Here is a 12317-nt window from a genome sequence, read left to right as displayed (position 1 = left end):
TGAAAACACTGATTAAAACCCACATTTGCTGATTGCAATTTAAAGCAGTCTTTTTTTAAAAATCCTGTTATATCATTTCAGTCAATATTCATGTGCAGCACATATTCAGACAGAAAGACAGGAATGGCAAAGAAAGAGTTACCTTGGGCATTTTCAGGAATGCAGGTATTGCAACTGCCAAAACATTGCTATTATACCAAAAAAAAATTTTGATTGATCAGCTAGATCTTGCTCCTTCCACAAACTGGTTATATCAGGGTCTGTCATATTCTCATAGCAGAACACAAGTAGTGACACAGGTCTCTTCTTAAATACTAACATCATATTTTTTATGATGTAAATGCAAACATTAGGCCCCAAATTAATTCAAAATCATTTTGATAAAAGATTTTTTCTAATGGTAGCTAGAAGAACAGCAGATAGAAAATAAGACAGGAAACTACTGCACATGATCAGGTAGCAAAAACACTAGGGCTATCTACAGCTGCATGCAATGGGGACAGATATCATTGTGTTAAGAAGTAATCATCCTTAGTATTATTTTGCTGTGATTACTAGTATCTGGGCGATGGACAGGAACATTGAGGCAAACCACTTTACTATGTAGTAAGAAGAACAAATAGTATAGTCAGGTCTCTACGATCAAAAGTAGAGGGGAAAAAAATCACAATTTTTTATTTGGTGGACATAAATACAAGGAAGTGTGCGACTTGTTTTTTGTAGTTGTTATACTTGCTGTTTTTCTTCACTTAGAACTGAATAGTTCATAACCAATTTATAGCATTTGGAAACTGATACTGAAAAATCTATTCAAGTTTTCACATGGAAAGAAAAATCATATTACATTAAGTTTTTAAGGCAGTTTATTATAGCAGCTTTGTCACTAACTACCTGGATTTTTACTAAACACAGTGCAAGATCATCATAAAAAAGATGTTAAAAGAGTCCCCCCGTTAAAATGCTGGTAAAGTATATCGGCCATGGTTCAAACACCTCGTCATCTCTGCCATATTTACATATTCTGCAATAACACTGTCCTGCTTTCTCTCCTTGCTGTCATCAAAACAGCAGCAGAAGGTAAGGCACCGCCTGCAGCATGACCACACTGCTTTCAAACCACTTTTCCCTTCTGGAGTAACGCTTCCAATCTTTTCTCGTGTATAATCGTTGCTGGGACAGCAGAGCACAGGTCCAGGAGGCCTATTCCATTCTGACATAGAGGAAACGTTGTCCTAAAAACTTACAAATCATTCTTAAATTCAGCTAGATGCTAATAATTCTACAGGATCAACTAGGGGAAAAAAAAATTTCCCCCTAAAAGTAAGACTGCAACTGGTCTCACTGTGCCGGTGCAGATTGCAGTGGGAATGCCTACTTTGTAAGCAGAAAGGTGCCTCTGCATCCATTCATAGAAGTGTAGTTAAGTTTTAAAAGCCTGCGTATGTTGGTAGCCAGCAGTCCAGCTCGTCAAGCCTACCCATGAAAAGCAAAGGTTTTGAGTCCAGAGCCTTCGAAGAACTAATCTGAGTCACGCTGCTCACCTGCTAAGAGTAAACTCAGATCTACTTTCCTGAAATTGATAGAATATATACTAAAATACTGTGTACTTTTATGGGCACTTCTGGATCTAGATGATTTGAACTTTCTGTTTCTCTGTTCATAGCTAAAACAAGTTTTTAAAACCTCAAAGTAGTATGATACAAATGCTTTTTAATGCCAAAACTTGTATATAATTGAAATATTTAACGAGTATACAGTAATAGTTTAGAATACATCTATCCCTACTTTTCTCATACCAGATGTCTTCAAAAACATTCTACAGACTGCAATCCATTTTGACAATTAAAACATCGAATCTTAAAATTTCCACCTTTAGGTTAGGGAATGTATAAATTAGGTGAGTTTCTTTGTGAAAACTGCTGAATAAACACAACGAATGAAGCAGTGCTTGTCCCCCAAAATGTTAACAATCTACATAATAAAGAAACCAAAAGGGAGGTGAGGCCAATTACAAGAGTACGTGGTTACACAGACGAGGGACGCCAACACAGTATTTGGAACTTCTTCCTTCTCTGAGCTATAAAAGACAACGGCAATCTTGGGTTGCAGAAGAACAGGATGAGGTACAGACAAAAATGGGAGAAGGAAGAGGAATGAAGGGGGACTGGAAGACTGAGGAGAAGGCGTGGAGAGCTTCCAAGAAACAAGCTGACATGGGCTGACAGGGAATGAAGGGTTGGAGGAAAAAAGTCAATAGAAGAGAATGAATATACAAGATTGGCTGCTTCAGTACATGCAAGCTCTGTTCATATTAGGTGGACTGTGGAAGAAAACAGCAAGTAGATTTTTGCCCAGTCAGGACTGACTAGCCCAAATAAAGTTAAACTGCCTTTGTGCCTTTCATTTCTGATGAGAGGTAGCCTGGATGACTGGATTTGCAGAGCTGTCCCTGACATTCCCCTGCTTCCTCCTCTCCTACTTTCCCAACCATGCCTAAGCTATGCCTAAGCTCTCTTTAGCATCTGTCATTTTCGGCTGCACAGAAATATAGATTGGAAAACAGAGTGAGAGAGCACAAAAGAACTTCCTGGTACCAAGATTCCTCCAGATAAAGAAAAGTTTCCACAGTGATCTCTAAGGCCATCTAATAAAAATTACACAGCACAAAGCATTAGCTGTCTGGACACTATGGCCAGAAGAATCAAACAGTATCAGTGGAAATGCTCCACACTGTAAGTTTTGCTGCAGCTGCTCCTAGTTGGTCCTGAGGAAGTCATTGCTTCTCTCAAAGGCTAACTGTGCCCAGAAGCTGTTTACAGCTTCTGAATACTAAGATTTTTAATCAGATTTGTCTCTTTATTCAAGTTATACATTATTGAGAAAGGTGGCAATACTGAAAAATATGTCTATTACGCAGCAACACAGAACGCACATCTGTAGCCTACATTCACATCATTGAATATCCTCCTCTCTCCTTCCTCCCCCCACTTTTTTTTTTTTTTTTTTTTTTGAGTCGGGTAAGACAATTCATCCAAGTTAGAGCAGAGAACAGCATAAGCAGCCCACACACATATGTACTGGGTTTAAATTCTTTGGAAAACTATATTGTACAAGCTTTCCCTTTATTTATCCAAAATGGCACAAGCAAAAGATGTTCTAAAAATCCTCCAAAGAATGGTTGGGGGGTAGGGAGGCAGTTGTTTTCATGAAAGAAACAATATTATTTTCAAACAACTCAAGCGTCATTTTTCTGTTTACACACCACAACAGGTACAGCAGATCATACCATATACCGACAGATTAACAGGACCTCCTACCTCGACTTCATCCTCTCATGCATTCTCCCATGCTGGATACATTGTTGCTCCAATTCATCATTCCTTTTCTGCATCTTCTCCAATCTGCCATGAAGATACTCTTTTTCCTGACTAAGCTGGTTGACTTCAGATCTACAGAAGTAAAAGAGTGATGATGGATGTTGTCAGATTTCATCCTGCAGTGTGCCATCAATATGTGGCTTCAGCATTTATAAAATTTCAAACATGTATATATAATGCGCAAACAGGCTATTACTAGAACTCACAGAAACAAAGCACTGTTTCAAATGATCCTAAGAAGACAGAACGCGATGCCGAAGGGTATCTGGTAAATATACCAAAGGCAATTACTCAGTCACAGGTCAGCTGTGCTGATCTCAGACTAATTTAACAGGCATGCCATTTGATATCATGTGTTGACGTTACATAAAATCATTAAATGTAAATTCATACTTGTTAAGCAACAATTTGGCCACCACTATGAAAACATATTTCAAGCTCTTTATTTGTAAAAAGCTAACATCTAAATTAAAAAATGGCTACCAAAATCTTGTTCAACCCTCACTGTACTGTACAGCCTGAACGCTCAATAGTGCTATAGTTTTAGAAACTTTGCTAACATAATATGCCCAAAATACCATTAGGGATACAACAGATTGGGAGGAAAATGAATAAAAGCTTAAGAAACAAGGGACAAACCATACAGGCATGCTAAATCTCTGCACAGTCTTTAAGAAAATGAGTCACTTTAGCAATTCTTACTCTTCACGGGTGAGCAGATCCATGAATGACCTAGGACTGCTACTTGCTACATCTCTAACCATCAGCCCATGAAAAAATAGGCATGAGCTGTTTTTTAATATCAGGAAAAGATCTCAGATAAAACTGTGATAAATATACATTATGCACTTGTACAGTTTAATTCTTCGGAAAAGGTTAATGAGAACATGTCAGAATCTGCTATACCATCAGAAAGTAAGGATTGGAAGCAAGCAAGTTTGTTTTATGGCATCTGCCACTCCAGATCTTGAGGTTAAAAAGCTCCAGAGATATCTTTAAATCACACACTTAAATATGCTGCAGAAGGAAGATACTTTACCTTCTAGGCTGTTACAGAATGCAACAACTGACATTTAAAACAAATAAAACAAAGTACAGGGGGGCTGGAATACTCTTCCTTCAAAAACATGCTGCTACACTGACAAGTCACGTCTGGAAATGACAACATAATCTTTTCATATTTAAATAGGGAACAATACATGATATCATCTGTGAATCTAAAAGAACTTAACAAGAGCAACTTTGAAAGACTGTATGTATGCATTGAATTTAACCTTGCAGTTAAATCTACCAAGGAGCAACACAGAAAAATACATCAGAATCATGTACATCAAACTTATAGGCAAAAGGGCTTCCTGGATGGTTACGTGAAAGTGAGAAGGGAGTTACGGGAAGGCAACTGAAGTCAAATTGTTACATCAATCATTTAACAGAAACGCTAGTAAGAATGAAATGTCAGCACTACTAAAAAACTATCGTCATTTGGACCTATCATTATCACATAGTATGAACGTTGTTGATACTGATACTGTCAGAATGGCAATCAGGGTATAAAAGCAAGGGTTCCTCCCAAAGCAGCTCAACAGAGATCTCACGCAACAGATCCAACCAAGTGATAACAGGGATTAAACACATCTGCCATCTTGTGTTCCTTTCTTGCCAGTAAAAGGCAACAACAGTATGTGCCCTATGGGAATGCTCTAAACTATCGTGTTTGTAGGGCTTCCCAACTGCGGGAGCCTGCCTCTTTTCCTTCATTTATATGTGACTGTCTGATTCACAGAAGCAGCAAAAGCAACTTTCAAGATCGTAAAAATGTGAAAGTTTTCAGGGACTTGCTCACTCATCTCCAGCATATTTAAAGGTGCCAGAATTCTTTCCGGAAAGATCAAGGCGTTCAAATCTTAGCTACCCCAAAATAATATGCCACTGAAAATTATCCTTTAAAAAAAAAAAAAAAAAAGCTGAATTCATTGAAAACATCAGCAGCATGATCTTTAATAACCAAAATACAGACCTAAATGTCTGACGCTTTGAACTATTTCACTTGGGTTGCTCTCTTCTCCTGAAACACCTCTTCCGTAATTACAGTTGAAGAACCCAGCACAAAAAAATTCAGTTAAAACAGTATCTACCCAACAGCCCTTGCAAGTCTAATACCTCAGAGTTTGATCATCCAGATTCAAGTATTTCATTCCACTGAAATTTTGATGGACAATACAGAGGAAAAGCAGAATGTCTACCAAAGTAAACATTAAAAAGTCGAAGCAAGGAAATAACCAGTGACAAAGGTGCATGTGTTGGCACTAAAAAGAGAACGCTGGTCCCCCGTACAAGGCTGCAGATCGAGAGTTTTCATTATCATCTGACAAATTCCTACGTTAGCTCTGAATAGACCACTTATCTGACTCAGTTTCCTAAGACTGATATGACTATTCTATGTGATTTTTAAACGACGTCAAAATTGTTGGTAATAAAAATACAGAAATATATAGAATTTCAGTAAGCCCGAACAACTGTACTGAACATGACAACACATTTAGACTATGAGTAGCAGTTCCACCCAGCCAGGTTCAGTGTAACTACTTCTGAATCACTCTGCTCACAAGCCGTCATACACCACAGGTAGGGGAGAAAGGGGCAGGTTCCAAGTTACGCAGTTCCAAAATTCCCGGATAGCCCACCCACAACTCCAGGGAGTGACACAAGCTAGAAAAGCCTATACGTTGGGTGCTATGTCTGATGGAGGCAGAACATAAAGCACACAGCACAGACATGCTGATGGCGCCCCACTGCAGCTACTCTGGGTCCAACAGACCGAGTTAGTGAATGGCTTAAACTGTTTCAGTGAGAAGACATGAAAGCACACAGATGTTTGGAGCACCACCATCTGAGCTGAACTCGGCATGGAGCTGCACTTCTGCAGACTCAGGCTGGTCCCAGAGGTCATACAGTCATGTTACTGTATTAGGGTGCGAGCTAGTAAGACCTGATGGATTCAAAAGATCCCGAGGAAATCGACATTATTTTAAAATTGCATGGAGCATAGCTACAACTTCACATTACTTTGAAAATATAAAATGGAAGCTTGCTTGTAAGTAGATGTGTAACGCTGCAGCTTTGCCAAATCTCATTTATTTGTTCAAAGTAATGGGGCTGGGGGTGGGGGGCAACAACAAAAGAAACTCTATACGCTTCTGGATTCACTCAACTACCAAAAAGGTCCTGACTTCTGTTTAAAAACAAAGTTAAGTTTTTATCCCCCATCCTTGCTAAAAGAATCTTGGAAGAAATTCGGGTTCATCCAAGAAATTCAAAACTTGGAGGCAAAGAACCAGCAAAGATAAAACACTCATAATTCATGCCAATCTTAGAACATTTTTAGGATGAGCCGATTTTTGAACGCTAAGGTGGCAGTGCTACCTTTACTCCTCTGAACAATCTTTTGCATTGCAGCACTCGGAATCTCAGCACAGAGGTCAGCTTTTTTAAGCAGTGTCTTTTCCTACTCTTAAAACCATTTACTTGTATAGCAATTACATATATGCACCAAAATATTTTGCTGACACAACGAGTATCAGGATAATTCTTCAGAAAAACTGTATATAATCTTTATGACTGATTCTTGACACAGATTGTTTCACATCTTTGTATTGCTACCTTCAACAAATATTTTACTCCTGGTATTGAGTGCAATGACTGCAGTCAACCAAACATGCAGAAAAATAGTTCAGCCGGGTGTGTGTTCTTTACTTCAATTAAACTCACACAGTTGGATGCCCACTATTGCCAAAACAGTAATATAATTTATACATTATAGTCCAAACAGTAAAACTACACTAAAAGTCATTTAACAATATTTATAACACCATAAAATACAGTGTTAAAATATATGAACTGCAGTATGCACCAAAATTATAAAATTTGTTTCTCATCATCAGTGATTAAAACCAGGATCATTGCGCTAGCTTCAATACTCACAACCCTGGTGACAGATTAGAATTCAAATCTTAATGATCAATTTACAATTAACAAGATAGAAGTGAAACAAATTAAACCAACCATTATATATAACGAGACCCAATGGACTCCCATTGTTCCCCTTAATTACAAAACGCAAATCACAAATACACAGTGGGCAGTGTTAAGCATTAATCCACAACCCAGAAACTCAGATAGTGACAATTGGAGGGGAAAAAAAAAAAAAGAACAAAATAACAGCAGAAATCAACAAAGGACTATATTTTTAAACACGCCTATGCATACAAAAACCTGCACAGACACTATCTGCTTTCTGTACAGCTTGAGGGGTTTATAATTTGTCGAAATTGTCTTTCTGAGGCTTTCTAAATCTTCATGGGGGCTAGCTCACACATAAACAAGAAAAGTTCAGTTTAGATTTCTCAGAAAGCCTGTATAAAACATAAAAACATACATGCTGTTTGGAGACGTCCAGCTCACATTGTGCAAGTATGTACTTACCATAGATAAATTTGAAATGCATCTTATTTAAAATGGACCTTTAAATTCCAATCAAGAAACAAAAATTTTAAATAAATGTATTACTGCCTCTTTTATTAAAAACACTCGAGTGTTTTACCTATTAAATAATGGGGCTGATATTATGCAATTATTTCTTAACTCCATGGAAACTAAGGCACAGAAATCCCAGGAGTACAGCAGAAAATACACAACTAGGTTCAAAATTCACATCCAGAAACAATATTTTTTGTCCTAATCCTCTCTTGTCTCAGGGGATAAAAGCCTTTAGGATGGAGATCAGGATCTCCACAGTAGCTACAGTCCATGATAAGGCCACTATGCCGAAAACGGCAAAAATCTTTTCCGCGCAAAAAGGGCACACTGAATAATCGATGCTGCTTCATGATCTGCTTTTACTGACATACATATGAGGTCAAGTCATAAGATCTTCCAAAGATGATATTTCTCAAAGGACAAAGTTATAGGATTCTATCCCAGAATTGTAGTTCTCCACTAGCATCCAGGGACAGTGAGCTAGAAAGGTTGCCTTTAGGAGAGATGCTACTAAAGGATATACCACAGTCGTTCATTTAAAACTTAGCTGAGGTCATTTTTTGCATCTGATCCTCTGGCCACATCACCTTTTGAATCCATCTATTGGCTTGCCATTTTCCAGTATCACCAGTTCCTTTTTGCTCTCATTTTCATTTTGTTCACCTTGTTCTCATTTTCATTCCCTTTCTCAGTTCTGCCCCTACTTGCTTGTCCATTCTTGTATCTAACTGCAGCAGCTCTCGCTCCAATGAAGGCAATCTCAAACTATATTAGGGCCACTTCTTACAGCTGTTCTCAAACGTTTTTCCATACTGTTTCCATTTTGTAGGGATCAAAGAGGCTCCGTTTCCCCTTTTCAGGTTCTTGACACAGTGAGCTAATGCTGCTAGGTGGAGAAACACTTGGCAATCTCCGGTATTTATTTTCAGGGAATAATGTGTTTTCACAGTACGTTTTCTGTCTTTCCTCCATCCTTCTACAGTCACCAGCCCGTGACGGTGAGCTCTAGCAACAAAGTCTGTGTGCATTTTTATTGCTGGAATAATATGATTTGAATATTACTGTAAAACTATTTAGATTTTATATTACTTTAGCAGAGAAGCTCTGCTTTTTCAGGAGAAAATCCCAACTGCTTATCTCTGGAGAAACCACCACAACATTTGCAAGGAAAGAGTGCTTACGTTTCCTCAGTTTCTAATTCTTGCCCCAGACACTGCGTCAGATTCATCTCACAACTTCAGCCATGTAACAGCCAGTCAACACTTTATATTCAGTGGAAAGTAGGACGGGCAGTGGAAGGAATACATGTGGGAAGCACCATATATGCCTGCCATCTACTTATTCCCTTTTGACCATTCTTGGAAATCAGATACCGGGGTAAATGAACCCTCTCCTTGACTGAGGGTGGCCCCTGCTATGCAACCTCAACGGGGTGACTAAATCCACCCACCAGAAGAAGAATCATAACTTGAAAACAAATTCAGTCTTTGCTGAGTGTTTTATACAGCTTACGTGAAGTAAGATGAATCCTACTCTTAACTACCAAATTCACTTTGCATGAAATTTACATAAGTTGCAAAATGCCAGCTCACCCCTTAAATTCCTGTTTCCTACTCTAAATATGAACCTTGTAGAAAGTTTCAACAGAGAGATGGAATATAAAAAATATATGTGAAAAGGAAAGAAAAAAATACAAAATCAAATGATTTATTAATACAGAATATGAGGGCTAGAACTACAAAATTCTCAGTTATTTAAAAAATGATAGTCCTGTTCTGCAGAAGGTAACTTCGAAATAGATACCTTAATGCTCTTGTATTTATTTTAACAATTTATTGCTTCCAGTTTTTGTTCTACTATCGAATTTTTTAATTGCTTTGCATTTAGAACTGCTACTGATTTTCATGAGAGCACCGCAAAACAAGTGGTGGCAGAATCAGAGCTTTAAAGCAAGCAATTTTGACAAGAATTTTTTCCAGAGATAATTATTTACTATGCAGTATTGTGAATTTAAGTAAGTAATTTAACCAACAGACTACAGTTTGGAGAACTTGAAGTATTTAGTATTTTTCATATAATTTCAGATGAATTGAAACTGTAACTCTTCTGTTAACTGTTTTCTACTTTTCATATTAAGAATAGGAACATTAGGAAGAATATAATAGTATGCAATTTTGATACGGGAATAGTGAAGTAATTAGAATTAATGGACAGAAACACCATCTGAAAAGAAGAAAATCAGAACTTCCCTGGACAAAAATCCATATATGTTTCTTAAAAGGTATATGCTACATTCACATTGAGAAGCTGTATAACAGCTAGGACAAAACAAATAGTAAATATAAATGAAAAATAAGGAAACATGGCCTAACAATAAAAGGGATAGGATAGGATAAGAAAATATACTAACCTGTATTTTTCTGATATTTGCTCCAACTTCCTTGCCAACATACAACATTCTTCCTTTAATTTTGCTATGAACGTATTCTGGGAGGCCAGCAATGAATCTAGTTCATTTACTAGAAATTAAAAATTATAAAATTAGAAATTTATTTCAAAATTGTAAAAATTCATAAAAAAACAATTTAATATATTCTTAATTTCTTTCTTCGACTCCTACCATTTTTTGGTATATTTTTCAAACTTGAGCCACCTGGGCATGGGTTTATAATATTAATCAGCATTTACGAAAGAAAGGCTATATATGCCAGGATAAGCTAACCTAAAATATTTTTTCCTACAAATATCCACACGGCTTTTTTCCCCTCCTCTCTCCTTTTTTGCTATTTATCATTAGGACATTATCATGTAAAGGGTGGCAGGTTCTCTATTTCGGTAGAGATAATCTCATCCTATCAGCCCACTGTCCTTATTATCACTTTCTGGTAAAAGGCAGATGAGGCAGCTTCCTTTAGAAACGTTAAGGGGTGTTAAACAGGCAATTTGATGTGACCATGTACTCAGACCTTGTGTGACAGGAATCACCATTAAGACTAGATACCTAATTTGGTGGTTTGGCTTTTTAGGCGGAAATTCTCTGATATTTCTGAGAGGAATAAGACTGGCAAACAATGGCCTAGCAGATCTTTCCTTGCTTAGGTGGTACAGAGGATACAGTGGAAATCCAAACACACTGTAGACTTAATTCATTTGGTCCTTAAGAAAGCAGCTCTTTTAATTCCTGTGTCCTGCACTCACTATGGTTTCTTTTTTCTTCTTTTTTAAATTATGAGCTCTAGACTTCTTATCAAGTGAAACCATTTCACAAAACCATTTTCAGTTACTACCACTTTGGCTGCACCAAAACTCATGACCTAGAAATCACAGATCTCTATTGTTTCAAAAAGAAGATATTGCAGAACAATGTTTCCTGATTTCTGCTTTTAAAATCATTCACAGGAGGGCAGACCATTGTTACCCAAATTTCTTACATACATGTAAGATCATAATAAACAAGGGTTTCTTTATGTACAAAATAAGTGTTTACCATCATTTTCAACTCCTTCTAATTCTATTAGAGATATAAAAAGCCACAGTCTTAATGTTTCATTTTTGTGTACTGCAACAATTTATGCACCAGGAGGGGTAAATTACGCATCTTTTATGCAAAATTACACTTGGTCGTATACAGATGTGTTGGGTAGAGTAGGGAAAAATGATTCTGAGAACTTCTCGTCCTCTCCTGCTGTGCAGACAGCAGTCATAACGTACTTGTTTGCATTCCCTGAACACAAGCTAAGGTCTCTCATGTGATAATGCTGCAAAAAAGGCAAAAATAAATTAGATGGAAGATGTAAATGTGTCCGCTGCCTCAGGTATTAGCTGGCACTGCTTAGGAGTAATACAAGCTACATTTTTCTAAAGATGTTGCAAAAGACAGGTGGATAAAAATGGTATTTCATTAAACATATGAATATACCGTGATCCATAAAAGCTGAAGCTCCTCCTTCTTTCCATGCTCAGGGGTTACACATTTTCTCTCTAAAAATTTATTTTTTGTTTATAATTTGGAACTTATTAATGTTATTGGCATAATACTTAGCAATAACAGAGGTTTTTTTTTTTTTTGGAAAATCTATTTTACTTCCAGATTAAAGGTGAAAAGTTATTGATCTACTAAGTCAATGTGATAGTCTCCTGTTATGAGAACCTGAAGTATGCAAGGGATTAAACATCTTTCTTCTAGACTGAGAGTGAGGGTGGACATGCTAGTGCTAAAAATGTTTGAGGCTGCAAAGATTAAATAAAGGAACATATCAATTTGGAGCCAGTGAATTACATCCAGCTGCGACAGTGAATTAAGAACCGATTAATGGCTAAAGCTTTTCTCCAGTTTGGATGCCGAAGCAAACTCATTAAGCTTTTAGAGTAGCTATAATGTGTGTACTGTGGGAACTGTTCAAT

General features: G+C 37.2%; 1 protein-coding gene across 2 annotated transcripts in view; it reads right to left on the bottom strand.

The window, feature by feature from the left end:
- The window catches only part of SDCCAG8 (SHH signaling and ciliogenesis regulator SDCCAG8), a 117185-nt gene that overhangs the window by 40125 nt on the left and 64743 nt on the right, over positions 1 to 12317 (bottom strand). For both annotated transcript variants that reach the window (XM_068939301.1, XM_068939302.1), the window contains exons 15-16: positions 10324 to 10432; positions 3318 to 3449 (exon numbers count right to left, since the gene is read on the bottom strand). In XM_068939301.1, coding sequence (XP_068795402.1) covers positions 3318 to 3449; positions 10324 to 10432 — 241 coding nt within the window. The remainder of the gene's footprint in view (positions 1 to 3317; positions 3450 to 10323; positions 10433 to 12317) is intronic.

Source organism: Struthio camelus, chromosome 3 (assembly GCF_040807025.1).
Source record: "Struthio camelus isolate bStrCam1 chromosome 3, bStrCam1.hap1, whole genome shotgun sequence".
Classification (NCBI taxonomy): domain Eukaryota; kingdom Metazoa; phylum Chordata; class Aves; order Struthioniformes; family Struthionidae; genus Struthio; species Struthio camelus.
The sequence above is the reverse complement of the archived record's forward strand: the minus strand, read 5'-3'. Positions and strand labels throughout refer to the sequence as shown.